Below are 14,685 nucleotides of genomic sequence, written 5' to 3'. Positions count from 1 at the left end.
CAAAGTCATGGGAAGGATTCTCAGTAGTTGTTAGTAATTGCTCTGTTAGTGTTTGAAATGGACCCCTGATCTGGGGAATCACTTTGCTGATTTCCTTCTGCTTGCGTTTCAGGATGAAGTAGCGCACACGCTGACAGAAAACCGGGTTTTACAGAACTCTCGGCACCCCTTCCTAACAGTAAGCATTTCTGCCTCTGCACAGTGTAACTTGATATCACCACCACCCAGGCTTTCCTTATATTTTGTCTCTTAATGCATCTGAGGTCTGTGTTTACAGAGTGGCTGAGTACTTTTGTAGCCTTCCATTTTAGGGGTGTATAAATGAAAATACTTTTTCAAGTTTTCTGATTCTTGCAGGGCAGGTCCTCAGCACCTCTTGAAGAGAGTGTTTCAGGCTGTGGTTTGACATTAGGGCTCACCCATTTAATTGCTATCTCAAGAGGAATATCTGCTTTCCTTGCCCTTCAAATGTTTGGTCTCCCTGTTGTGGCAGAGGTCAGGGTGACTCTGCTTTTGTCACAGACAAATTCAGGAAGATATACTGGGCAGAAAAAACTTTGATTTTGTCTTTGTTGTTTTTTTTTAAGCTCCCAGATACAGCTCACCAGTGGCATCAGAGCACTGGTAATGCCAGCCAAAGGATAGTGGTAGGAGCATGTGGAATGGGAAGGAGAAGAGCAGGACTGTGCTTTATCTGCTGCTTTCTTTTTGAATTGTAAAGTCAATCCATACTTTCATTTTAGACCTCCATTGCCAGCAGTCTCTCTGGGCTGAGTTCAGATATCTAAGTTCCATCTCAAGATTTTGTTTGTAATATTTACTACAAGTTGTCCTGAATTTTTTACAACTGCTTAAAGCCTCTAAGAGACTGTGTAGGATCCTGGTTGTTTCATTTGGCCAGGTACAAGGGCTTAGCTCAGGAACTCAGACCTTTTAAGCATGACCTCTGGAAGTAAATATTGCTTGTATTGAGTAAAGTCAATAGTGTTGACATGTCTAAAACCTGGTTATTCATTTTTCCAGAAAAAATATGACTGGTTTAGAAGTGCCACCCTTTATAATGAAGACCACAATATCATATTCAGTATTTTCTTTTCAATGCTTTTATAAACCGAAGTATCCAGAACAAGGGCTTGAGAGAATCGCTACAAGACTGGGTCTAGCTTGGGTGCTAGGAAAAAGTTCTTACCCAGAGAGTAGTTGGACCCTGGAATAGGCTCCCCAGGGAAGTGGTCACAGCACCAGCTTGTTCACCAGAGTTCAGGAAAAATTTGAACAACACTCCGAGGTCCCTTGTGGGATTCTTCGTGTGGTCCTGTGCAGGGCCAAGAGTTTGGCTTGATGATCCTTTTGGGCTCCTTCCAGCTCAGCACATTCTGTGATGAAAAAACTTAATACTATGGCAAACAAGTTGATGTTACTCCAGGAATCCCTGTGGCAGGACTATACACGGGCACCTTGTGACTCTCCATCACAGCCTCCATGTGGTCTGTTTTTGTGAATTGCTCACAAATTGGTATTGCCAGTGTTGGCCAATCCCCTGGCAGGCTGTCAGCAGCAGCAGGGCAGAGGCCAGGGGGCTGGAGTGTGAAAATATGTGTGTTTCATATAAGAGGTCTTGTAGCCAGTGTGGTGAAACCTTGTGCTCCAGGGTTTGGTTGTGGCCTCTTTTCTGTCAGTTGAACCTGTGGCCAGAGGAGGAAACTTCAGTCACTGTTGATGCATTCTGAGTCCCTGTTAATGGGCCAGAACTTTGTTTTGCAGCATTTTAGGTGATGATGATAACTTTTGCAAGGAATTTGTTTAATGTTTTATTAAATTTTTTTAGTGAAATAAGTTGGCAGTTTCCTCAGCGGCAACAGGAAAATAAAAGTACTATATAAGATTTAAGGACAAAACATTCACTAAAATAGAAAATTTCATGTCTGCTTCTGAGAATCTATTAAAAATGCTTTTCTGATTGTCACTATGATCTGTCTTTTAAGTTTTGGTTTAAATCTGTTTCAGGCTTTGAAGTATTCCTTTCAGACACACGATCGCTTGTGTTTTGTTATGGAGTATGCTAATGGAGGGGAGGTAAGGGAAATACAATAATGTTTAATACTTTAGGATTTTCCTGTTCTACTGCTAATTTTGCTTGACATTATTTAGCTAAGGCCCATTTTTGCAATTCTAATTAATCCAAGTTGTCCCAATTAAACAGAGCTGTTCACAGGTTTAACTAATATAAAGAAGTGAGACTCATAATTTTTTCAACTCCATTTTTAGAACATAGAGGTTTTGGGCATAGGTTCATATTTTACATGACAGCAATATATTGTAATCTGACATTCAGAAGTTCAAGAAGGCAAGGTTGCTTTCTAGTTGCTCTAGCTGTCAGACAAGTTTTAACACTTAATATTGTGAGTATACTTGGAGGGAGAACTAGCAACTGCTGTCTGCTATTACAGTCAGGAAAGAAAAGTTGGAATATTAACATTTCTCTTAAATCATGCATTAGGCTTTAGTTTTAACATGTATTTGTAGTTCAGTCAAAAATAGTTTTATAATTTTCTGACCCTGTAAGACTGTAGTACATGTACTGGTTATTCACATGTACTGGTGAATATGAGACATAATTATCTAGTAATTTAATTTATGATGCTTTTTAACACATTTGGGAACTCAGCTGGGTGAGGGCGGGAAGGGGTTTTCTCTTAGTTAATAGCATCTTCCAAGCAGGATGGCTTGTGAACTGCAAGGCATAATTCAGACACATTTAAAGGTAACAAATTACTGTTCTTGTAGTTATTTTTCCATCTGTCAAGAGAGCGTGTCTTCTCTGAAGACCGTGCTCGGTTTTATGGGGCTGAGATTGTTTCAGCGCTGGATTACCTGCATTCAGAGAAGAATGTGGTTTATAGAGATTTGAAGGTACGTAGAAAAATCATTTTCAGGCTTTTGGGGTTTGGCTTTTTGTTTGTTGTTAAAAAAAGCAAATGATCCTGAACTATTAAGAAATCCTTTCCTGACTGAACTTTATCCAAACTGTTGCTGCAGCTGTTGGGCTGGACTTTACAGGATGTCTAAAGCCTTTGATAGTCCAAGAAGCTGCATAAGGCATTTATTGTGACTGGCAGCATTTCAGAGAACATGAAGGGTTACTGGGCTACAGGGGTTTCATTTTCACTTGCCTGCTTATGTTCTGAGAGAAACTTTGCTGGTGCTTCTGCACAGTGGAACATAATCCTGGTCTTAGCAGAGAGATGGAAGTTCACACTGCATGGATGTTGTGCTTCCTTGCAGTGTGCTCACATCATCTTCATAGTAGCTGCTTGCAGTTAGAAAACTGCCTGTGTTTCAAGTTTCTAATTTGTTTGGAGAGCACAGAAGGGGCTGTGATTCCCCTGTAATGCACTTTATTGATACATTGAGGAAACTGTTCTAATACCTGGGTGACTTTCACAAAAATTAGAGGCTCAGGGTGGGATGAATGCCATGTGCTGAGCTGTGAGTAAATGTATGTACTGATTCTCATTTAAAGGGTCTCTTTGGAAGTGGTTCCCTAACCTTCCATATGATTTCTGTTTTATTTATTTTATGCTATTACTTACTGGTATAGATTATTTAATAAAATCAGAGCAGGGATGAAGTTGTGTGAGGGAGAATACTTAATATACTTTCTAAAGAACTGGTGTTCTATTGATGATGATACTGTAGAAGCATAAATACAATGTTCATGTTCTGCATTCTTTCTGTATATATGGTTGGTTACCCCAAGACTACAAATTAGTTACTTTATGTTCCCTAAAGAATTGAGCAAAATGTTACCAATGTATATTTACATTTTACATGCTCTGGCTATGGTCCCAGTGAGGATGAGGTTCAAAACTGATCTGCAAAATTCATGTCTTCGATTATCCTGCTCAGAATTAGTGTATGTTACAGGTAATCATGTCTTTTAATTTGGCTTTTCTTCCCAGTTGGAAAATCTTATGCTGGATAAAGATGGACACATAAAAATAACAGACTTTGGACTATGTAAAGAAGGCATCAAGGATGGAGCAACAATGAAGACTTTCTGTGGCACTCCAGAGTATCTTGCACCAGAGGTATGTTTATGTTGGCTGTTGTGTTAAATTGCCTTCTTTCACGCCTTCCGTGGTAGCAGTAGGAGTACAGAATAATTCCTGTGCCATGATGTGCTCATGCACTAACTGCTGTTATATAATTACACATCCTGAGACTCCTTTATTCATCATGATCTGGAACACATCTTTAGCATAATGATACATGATAATTTTTTGGCAGGGTAGTTTCTTCCACTTCACAGAGTATGTACGTTTTACTGGAACAGTGCTTGTTTCTTGTATCAAATACATAATTTTTAAAAAAGCCCTTTTAATCACTTCAAATATTTCATGATAGATTATCTTTTTTGCAGCTTGCTATGTGTTTTCCTATTTGAAAGGTTATCAGTAGGACTTCACTTGAGAAGTAGAAGTATTGTCCAATTCTTTTACTGTTTGAGGGCAGTCAAAGGTGACATGCTTTCAGAAACAGGACAGACCAAGCTGTTTCTGCATTATTTAGCATGGCATGCATTAAAAGTGCTGACTGTTTTATGACTATAAAAGCGCAGGATATTTCTCAGTGTTGATTTGAGCACTCCTGTTTCAGAGGAAATAAATTCAGGCAGGGGATCTCAGTTCCCAAACAGTCTTGGGTAATTTTTTTTTGTGGAGATTTTACTTTTTCCTTTCCAAGTGCAAAGTTCAAATACATGTTTGCAGGTTTGTTCCTGGAAGCACTCTGAGTTGTGCACAGAGGTGGTGTTAGAGCTGGGGGTGAGTTGGGGTGGATGAGAAGTGGGGTCAGGTTGTAGGGGATGTGTGTACACTCGTTGCTCTGGGCATGTTCTGAGCAAACTCCTGGACTCCTAGGGCATGAAGCCCAAGCCAAGGTGGGGTGCCTTGTACAAGGGATGCTTCCCTTGCAGTTGGGCTTTGCTTCCCGTGGCATTTGCATTTCCATCCTGCTCAGAGCACACAGAGAAGTGAGCCTTGGGCTGCCGGCAGGTTATGGATTGTTGGCACAGCTTTCCTCTGAGTTGGGAGACTTGAGCATTGCAAACCTGCCTTGAATTGAACTGTGCAGAAGTAACAAAGATGGGAAACCAGCGTGGAGGAGGAATATTTCTGCTGCGAGCTGATGTCTTTGCTGATCAGCACCTTTGTGCTCCCTGCTTTCATAGTGGTGGCAGCATGCTCTTGGGTTTTGTTTGGTTTTTGTTGTTTTGGGTTTTTTTTAACTCCCAGCTGCTTTCAAGGGCCTCCAGTCCTTTGTAATAATGAAGAACGTGGGCACCTGTCGGAGTAGCTTGCAGCAAAGAGGTGGAGCCAGTCTCGTGGTGACTGCCAGCTTTTCCATGGATCACCAGAAGTCTTCAGTGAATCTAAATTGGGGTCCATGCACCACAATTTGAGATTTACTGATGCAGAGAGTAATTAGCAGCATGACAGAGTGTTTATTATTCATAAACATGCCTTTTATTTAAGCTTCCCTCTTCAAATCAATTGCTGAACTTCAGTTTCTCATCAAGGATTTTATGAGGATGCTAAAAATATTTATTGTTTTGGTTTTTCCTAACTTGAAATGTGGGGATTCCATGTGCAGACAGTTGGGCTGTTCTTTCTGTTCTGTTACTTGCTGTTATTTTTTCTTTTTTAATATTTATGATGAGTTGGCTCATCCAAAAACCCTGAAGGACAAATCCTTTTGATTAACTCAGTTCTCTCACTTACTTGCAAGTCCCATCTGTGAGTTGGAGTGTTAAATTCTGGGGAGGCTTTTGTCATCTGGCTGATAGCATGCAAAAATCTGGAAATTGTGTGCAAACGATCTTCTGTGCATTTGAGGTCATACATCCTTCAAAGCAGGGGTGTCAGTGCTCCTGTCTGCATTTGTAACTCGAGTCCAGCACAGCACTGTGTCTGTACAGTTGTTGCATCGTTGTTTTTAGGTTCATACTGGAATCTCATGCATGAATGACAGTGACTGAGCCATGTCAACTTTGATGTGTCAGATGCATCAATGGCTGTGATGTGTACAGCTGTTCTGCCTTCTCTTTTGAATTCCATCTCACAACAATCTAGAGCTGCTCGTTAAGAAATTATGATCCCTTAATTTAGGTGAAATGACCTTGTTACTTTACTGCTCCCCAGCTATCCAGTGTCTTGCAGTAAATCATGGATGAGTGCAATATTTTTTTTGTTACGGTGCAGTGTTGATACTCACACCATTGCTCTCTTCTACCCAATCACCAATATGATGATATGTTCATTGTGCTAAAGAACTTTGAAGAAATAAGCATTTTATATTCTGTTCAAAATTAATGGAAGTGAAGGAAATCGTTGCAGTTAGTAATCTAGTTTATAATACAGAGCATTAATACACTTTTTAAAGTAACACGTGAAGTGTTTGCTGCATTTCAGAAGCACCTGTAACATTAACTACGTGCGCAGCAAAGACCTCTGTGGTTTTCTTTTTCTTTCAGTCTCTCCTATTGCATCTCTTGCAGCACTTTAAAAAACAAAAATACAAATCGGAGGCCGTGTGAGTGTTTTATTTTAGGCAAGCCGAGCGTAGGGGAGTGTGAACAGGAAGCGCTGGTTGAGCGGGGTGACTCAGAGCGGGAACTGCATTGTCACACAAACTCCGTGAGCCGAGGGGAGCCCAGGGCTGCCGTGCCTCGGGACGGACGGGGCCGGCTCCTGGAATCCAGAATTGCATTGTCACACAGTGTCCATGAGCCCAGGGCTGCCGTGCCGGGGCCGGCTCCTGGAATCCAGAATTGCATTGTCACACAGTGTCCATGAGCCCAGGGCTGCCGTGCCTCGGGATGGATGGGGCCGGCTCCTGGAATCCAGAATTGCATTGTCACACAGTGTCCATGAGCCGAGGGTGCCGTGCCTCGGGAAGGACGGGGCCCTTTCCTGGAGTCCCAGAACTGCGTTGTCACACAATCCATGAGCCCAGGGTGCCGTGCCGGGGCCGGCTCCTGGAATCCCAGCCGGCGGCAGCTGTGCCGGCCGCTCCATGGAGGGGGCAGCTGCAGAGCCAGCTGTCGTTTGGTGTGAATCATCCGGCCGGGGATGCTGGAAATAGACCGACGTGGGGTAATCCAATACCTGGCAGCCTTTTGATTTTTACTGCAGGCCCTCTCCCTCGTTCAGATAATTAAGGGGAATAATTAGTGAATAAAGAGAGGCAGAGTGCAAACAGTTGTTATGTGAAGTGCCTCGATGGTTCTTTTTTATGTGCAAAACCTTTAAATCAAGATTTATAAGATGTAAAGATCTTGCGTTTGTTAAACTTGCACTGACTTGGGCTCTTTTACCTTTTTAATTTTGAATGTTAAGTATTCTGAATCTCAGGAATGTAAAGCTCACACAGACACTGTCCAGTGAGAAAACAGGATGGTGGTGCAGTTGTGGTTCATGCTTTTGGCAAGAGTAAGCAGCTCAGTGCAGGTCCCTGCAAAGAGCAAAGATGATAACTAAAACCTGAGGACAGGGTTTGGAACATGAGATGTTGGTGTCAGCTACGGACAACTGCATAGGAGACACAAAGTCTGGAGAAGTCCTGGTAACATCCACTGCACAGGCCACAAAACACTCCCCACTCCCTTCAGCAACCCTCTGTGCAGCAGATCAGAAATGCACTGTGGCAGGGCTTCTCTGGAGCAAGCAGGAGAGGTGGAGAGCACTGCTGGTGTCCCAAGTCCCTGCACCAGCTCCTGCTTTGCTAGGTGGAAGTACCCAGGGGAAGGGAAGAATGAACTGTGCTGGGCTCCTTTTGCTGTGAGACCTGGCAGAAATCCACCCCACTGACTGTTCCTGTGTTTGCAGCCCTCTGAGCAGAGGCAGAAGAGCCTTTGGAGCGGGGCAGAGGGTTGGAGGGGAAACATGTCCAGACAATTTGGCTGCCATTTTACAGCCTGAGAGCTGGTCAAATGTTAGAAGTGTTGTTCTGGCTCTTAGTGTTTAATATAGATTAGTCATTGAGTATTTGTGGGTGGTCTTTTAGGATGTGCAGAGCCACCACTTTGGGGTGCAGGTTGATAAGATGATGGATATGTTTGGCTTTTTGCTTGTGAAGGAACAGGTTCATGGCCTTTTCTCCATGTACTGGCTCCTTGGTGGGTTGGGGTTTTTCTAAAAACTTGGGTCCTGTTTGGAACAGTTTGTGATGAATAAGTGAGAGTTTAACAGCTCTGTAATGTGAGAACAGTTCTTGGCCTTTGGACTTTCAAAGGTTGTGCTTATCATGACTGTAATATGAGGGAGGATGGGAGAAGGAAGACAAGGAAGCTGCTGTGACACTCCTGCTGCCTCCTTTTCCCCCTCTGCTCACTCAGGGTGGTGAGCATGGATGCCAGTTCTTTTCACATGGTTCTTCTGCAAATACTCTACTGTTAGATATGGCTGTGTGATCAAAGATAGACTTGCTGGGGTAAATTTTGCTTCTTGAGTTCTGTGTTCATGCCTGGTGTGGGAGTATCTTCTAAAGCCTTTTCCTTGCAATCTGCAGGTTCTGGAGGATAATGACTACGGCCGTGCAGTGGACTGGTGGGGATTAGGAGTTGTGATGTATGAAATGATGTGTGGACGGCTCCCTTTCTACAATCAGGACCATGAAAAGCTCTTTGAACTCATCCTGATGGAGGAGATCAGATTTCCACGCACATTGTCACCTGAAGCAAAATCCCTCTTGTCAGGCTTGCTGAAGAAAGACCCTAAGCAAAGGTGAGGCTGTGCTTAATAGTTGCACTTTTTTAAGGTATTTGAGACAAAATCATAATTTAATTTTTAATCCATTCAAATTGATTATCCAGCAAGATGCAGCAAGTGGATGTGCTCATTTATTTTTGACTTTTTAAATGAGCTGACAGTGTAAATAGTGACACGAAGCAGCTTTGGTGCTGAACTTCAGAGTATGGCTGCCATTAAAGTAAAACTATAGCCTGGGAAAAAGCAAGTTAACCCTACCTTTGGCTGTAATGAATCCAGTGGCTGCTGTGATGCTCTACCCCAAATGCTTTTGCCTTCAGTTGCAGTTGAGGCTGCTGTCCCTTTCCTGAATTTTTGTCTAGATCTGTGCCAGTGGTTTAGCATCCTGCTTTGGACAGTAGGTGGTGGTGTTTGTACCATGTTTGTAGTGGAGTTTATACCATGCTCAATTGACTTTTCCTATTTCCTCCTTTTATTTTTGTTTTTCTTTTATTGCTGTATTTTTTAAAAAATAACCCTTGATTTAAAAACAGAAAAAAAAAAAAAAAACATTAAAAAAGCTCCTAATGGCTAACAAACAAAAAATGGAACAAGATCCAAAAAGGATGTTGACCTTGACAGAGATAAACATCAGTTTAAAAACCTGCCATCTTGTCAACCCAGACATTTTTAAAACAAATAATATTGTGACTCTGCCCCTGATCTCCTGTCCTGAACCTTCCACTGTTAATAGGCCCCAGATAGGAAACCTTTCATGTGAGGTGCAAGCAGGGAATTCCGGTTTACTTTCTGGTGTTTGTTTAGTCTCTGTGCTTGTGTGTGCACATAGCAGGAAAATGGGATTGCCACTACCTGGATACTTGTAGAAGGATTTCTGTCATCCCTGTAGGCTATTTCCTTCACTATTTTTTGATGGAAAATCCTATTGGGAGGTCTCATAATGCAAATGCACAATTTTTAATGTTGGAGGATTCATCTTGGTGGTGCTGTGGGGAACGTGGCCAGCCCTGTGCAAGGTGGCAACAGCTGCAGCACCTCCTGAACCCAGTGCCTGTGAGGGGACCTCCAGGAGAAGGTTGTGTAATTGATGAGCCCCCAGGCTCTGCTCTGCAGCCCCTGCCAACAGCATTCCTGTCCAGTAAAGCACTGGGTTAAATGCAATTGTGACCCTTTCATAGCTTATTCAGGTGGGGCCTTTCAATCACTGGGAACACAGGCAGCATCTGCTGCAGTTTGTTCTTAAAGGAGCATCTCTGATGAAGCAAAATGCAATTTGTTTACAAACAAAGAATGCCCACTCGTTTCTAATTACAAGATTTTCCCAATGCCAATAATTACTCCACAATATGCTCACTTCATACAAATAGCCACTTCTTCACATGGATCTTCTGCAGGCTTGGAAGCAGTGCTGCTCTGATCTGGTGGACAGATGATTTTCATGCTGCTGATAGAAATAACTGTTGACTAGACAAGCCTGCACACGTGCCTTATTGTAATTATGCCTAATTACACTGGTGCTTCCCAAGCTTTTTTGGATCATGGACTGTTCTTAAATACTGGTTTCCCCCCAGTCACTGTTCCCATAACTTCTTACCTGAAGTTGTAGTTCAGCAAATCCACCGCACTTTGTGACATTTCAGGCAGCATGGAGAACTGATCTGGAAGCACTGGAGTGGAAGTCCTGCATCCTGCCCTTGTAGTGTTATGTTCTTTTTTCTGGGTGGTCTGGGTGCTGGGGAGGATGCCTGGCATAATTGGTAGTTGACTCACAGTGTGCTCATGGAGCCATATGGACAAAAAACAGCCAGAGAGCTACTGAAATACATTCACTGAAAAGTTATGTAATGTGTGATAGTCTGTGCTTTGGGGAGCCACTGTGTAATTCAGCAGAAATGCCCTCTGGTGCCAGTGGTAGACAGAAGTTAGTGTCATTGTAATGTTTGTGGCAGAAAGCGTCAGAATTGGCAGCGTAGCTTTGGATGAGCTTCAGAGTGAGATGGAGGAGGCAGCCAAAACCATGGGAAAAAGGAAACTGAGAGATGTTGTCACTTCCCCTGAAATCATCAAAAAAACCTGACCAACCCAACAATAAAGGTTGATACAATGAAGCTTAGTGCCAAGGATACTTTAGGTTAAATATCAAGGAGCTAAGTAATTGTGATCGGTATCAGTGAATTAAATCTTAAAAATTACCTGTTGCACCTGAACTGGATATACTGAAACTGTGTTAGCACACTCTATTCAGTAATACCAGTTCAGCCTCAAACTCCCAGGCATATGGAGAAAATGTGAAGAACAATAAATTGCATTCTGCTTTTAATCATAGCTGTTTTCTCAATTTGGTCATATGAAATCCATTTTGTAAGAGAAAAGGAATTTTGAATTTTCTTTTGGGATTGATAGAAGTTTATTAATCTTGTAATGTGAGTCCTAATTTTCCTAAGAAGGAAAAAATCTATTCTGTAAATATTTCCTGTTAATGTGACCTGAAAATCCCCTTTGCTGCTTTGTGACATGAATCAAATGAAAGAAGGTAATCAGAGCATATTTTCGTACATGAAACAACAAATTTTTTACCTTTTATTGTTCTTCCTGTGGCTGTGGAGACTGCAGCCTGTGAAAGTGGGCATGGATCAGAGCACCCTGTGTAAGCAGGCTAAGTTTAGATGGCTGGGTAGGTTTACAATCAGTGTCTTGCAGGCTCTGAATCTTGGCAGGTTTTTAACTTGAGAGAACTTGAGGATGGTTTAATCTGAAGTGCCTTAGTTCCTTATCATGGGCCAGGGTTGTTCAGCCTTTCTCAGATGGGGTTTGTCACAGGCTGCTTCACCTGCCTCTGGTGCTGTTGGACCTTGCCATTCAGCAGGAATGAGAGGAAGATGATGCAGCATTTCAAAAACACCTGTTCGAAACATGTGATGCCTTCAAAGAGTAGCAGTTGTGGCTTTGGAGAGCTGAAGCTGCTCCCTGGAACCTGGTGGTCAGTTCTTGCAGTCACAGGGAGATCTGGTACTTCATTCTTCCCTGGCCATGAGGGTTCTCTCCATATCCAATGAATGTTTGGTCACAGAAGTTCAGGAATGTCAGAGTCAATCGAGCCCTTACTTGCATAACTCCTTGGTTTTTTCCCTAGTGAAAGGAGGAGATTTGTAGTTAAGCTGTGTGTCCTCTCTGCTGCTCTGCCACAGGAAGCTTAGGTGGCTCTTGAGCACCCTTGCTCTCAGGCACAGGGAGATCTGCAGCCCTCACAGCCACTGCTGGCATTGGAAGAGTTAGAGGTGACACTTGTGGGGACTTCAGGGGCCTGAAGGTGCTCCCAGCTAGCTGTGGCCAGCAGGAGGAGGTAACCTTGAGGAGCTGGTCCTCTTGGAGAGCACACTTGGGTGCCTTGTGGACATGCAGAGTTTTGGAGCCACACATGACAGGTGACTTGTGTTTGCTCTGAAATGTGTGTGCCTTGAGTAGGAAAGTGCTTCTGTCTCCAGGCAGCTTCAGGGTCCTGTGTATCAGCTGAAGTGCAAAATGCTCATGTCTTCATGTTTCATCAGGTGCTTTGAGACAGGCTGAGATTTAGCTGTTGTGTATGATAATTTTAGTCAAAATCAGTTCTGTCCACAGTGATTTAGACAAACTCAAACAGTTCTCCCACAGAGATCTAAATTGAAGCTGAGAAAAACATAAAAGGCAAGTTTACAGGATTTTTTCTCCCAGCTTTCCAGAAATTACTATTTTAGAGACTTCCCAAGCTTCACCAACCTCAAAAATGACTTCTCTCGATTACTGATGTGAAGTGGGAGCTTTTCAGGGCTTTTTGGATCTGCCATGTTTGTGTCACATGCATGTGGTTAATGAAGAAGTGGGGAAGTAAAGCTCAGCAGACAGCTGGGAGTTAGCATTAGGCTTTCCAAAAGTTTTAATCTCTGAGCAGGAAAGCACCCAAAGACTCTGTGTACAGGGCTTTGGGAAGATTGTGGCCTTTTCCTTCCAAATATGGAGTCTTCCAATCATGCTATTCTCAAAGCCAAAGACAGCTTCTCTATGCTGATAGTGCCAGTCACGGGAAACTGATGTGGATAGAGCTCCCAAATCCTTCCTGTGGCTATTGGAAGCCTCTGAAGGTAAGGGCCATAGTAAAGTAAACTACTGGTGTCCATCCTGACTGTATCAGAGGAGGAGAAGTAGGAGTCTGTGTGCTTGGAGCTGGTGAACACCAACAGCCTTGGCTGGGCTATCGTTCTTGAGCCTGGAGGAGATGTTTGTGCCATGGTAGAATCAGGTTTGGGGGCAGGGCTGACTCAGAGAAATCATGTGAAGACAGGGCTGGAAAACCAGAAGTGTGCAGGTTTCTTTTTAAAGAGCTGGGAATGGACCTGGGAACTGAGCACTGTTTACTTCTACAAGTAAGTGGGCAAGGAGAGATACATTATTTTTCATGTGATTCACTAATTGCAATCTTCCTATGTGTTTACAGACTATATTTATACATATATGTTAAAAATACAGTACAGCAATTTTTAAAAATTATTTCTGTATGATATATCTGTGGAATGATGGCTGACTGCCCTCAGTTTATAGAGCACAGACGTTTGTCATTAAATGGTTAAAGGGACTTAAAAGCAATATGCAATTTCATAAAAATTTAAAATGTGAAAATAATTTCATTTTAATATTGATGTTGCACTTTATTAATAATTTTCACTTTTGGATTTAACTAAAATAAGAAAGTCTCTCAAGTGTAGATAGAAGTTGAATGAATTACCAGAATTGTTTGGTGGTCAGGTTTTGAGGGGTGTTTTTTCTTGTTTTTCTCTAAATTGATTTTGGCTTCCATACTTTCTGTTCTGTTTCTTTATATACTGTAAATTTCTGTAGCTTTTGCTTTTCAAGTCCTGTATATACTATTTTTGATTCTGTCTGAGGACTTAAATGTGCAGAATTTAATTTATTATCCAGGAACCTCTTCAGAGCTCTTATTTTTGCTGCATTTTACTTTATTTATTGCATGTCCCTATGAAAGATAAACCTGCTGCTCTTTACATTCTCACTGGTGCCTAATCATGATTTTTGTGTTAGTTGCCAATTTAATTGTGTTGTCCTTGAGATGGACCTTTTGTAATAATTCTGGAAAACAAAACTGTATTTTGGAATAAATCCATATCCAAAATACGAGGTTTCTATTGTTTCACCATTCACTTTGACTGGATTTGTGTCATTTTTAAAAGGTAAGTAAAACATCTGGAGTCTTTCTTGGCATTTCCCTGAATATGTGTTTGCCCTTCATGGAACACAGGCTCGCATTAGATAACATATTCTGCAAAGCACTTGTACATGGCTGCAGCCAGCCAGCCTTCCTGCCTGCTTCTGCAGAGCACATTCAGGTGCTTCTTAGCTCAGAGTCACTGCTGAGCTCCTGTGCAGTCTGTTGACATCTGTGGATGAAGAGGATTGACTCCACCCTCTCCATCAGCCATCATCATTGTGCTGTGGAAGCAACAAGGAGTCTGGCAGAGCCTTGGCAAAGCCACTGCACCTGGAGGGAACCGGCCGAGAGATGATTACTCACAGAGTTTGTTTCTGTTCCCAGGCTGCCCTGGAGTTTGTCTCTGTTCCAGGCTGCTCTGCAGCTGTACAAAGTGCTGCCAGGCAGATGGGAGAGCTCTCATCCAGCTTGCTTTGGCCCCTGGGGCTCTGGGGTGGACTTGGGTTGGTCTTAGAGCTCACCTGGGGGGGAGAGAGTCCCCCAGGTACTGGGAGGCAGGGGAGCTGTTCCACTGCACATTTCCAGAAGGATGATGGGGAGCAAGCCCCTTAGGTCACTGTGGCACTGTGATGGAAGAGGGCAAGAAGCAGGAACAGCCCCTGGACTGTCAGGCACCTGTGCTGCTGGGTGTCCCTGGTACAGCTGTGGCCTCTG

The 14,685-nt window shown here is 42.8% G+C and overlaps 1 protein-coding gene across 2 annotated transcripts in view; it reads left to right on the top strand.

Moving 5' to 3' along the window:
- Positions 1-14,685, top strand: part of AKT1 (AKT serine/threonine kinase 1) — a 78,261-nt gene that overhangs the window by 55,273 nt on the left and 8,303 nt on the right. For both annotated transcript variants that reach the window (XM_059474069.1, XM_059474070.1), the window contains exons 7-11: positions 113-178; positions 2,008-2,076; positions 2,788-2,913; positions 3,963-4,091; positions 8,572-8,786. In XM_059474069.1, the coding sequence (XP_059330052.1) occupies positions 113-178; positions 2,008-2,076; positions 2,788-2,913; positions 3,963-4,091; positions 8,572-8,786 (605 nt within the window). The remainder of the gene's footprint in view (positions 1-112; positions 179-2,007; positions 2,077-2,787; positions 2,914-3,962; positions 4,092-8,571; positions 8,787-14,685) is intronic.

Source organism: Ammospiza nelsoni, chromosome 6 (assembly GCF_027579445.1).
Source record: "Ammospiza nelsoni isolate bAmmNel1 chromosome 6, bAmmNel1.pri, whole genome shotgun sequence".
NCBI lineage: Eukaryota > Metazoa > Chordata > Aves > Passeriformes > Passerellidae > Ammospiza > Ammospiza nelsoni.
This window is presented reverse-complemented; position numbering and strand designations above follow the sequence as displayed.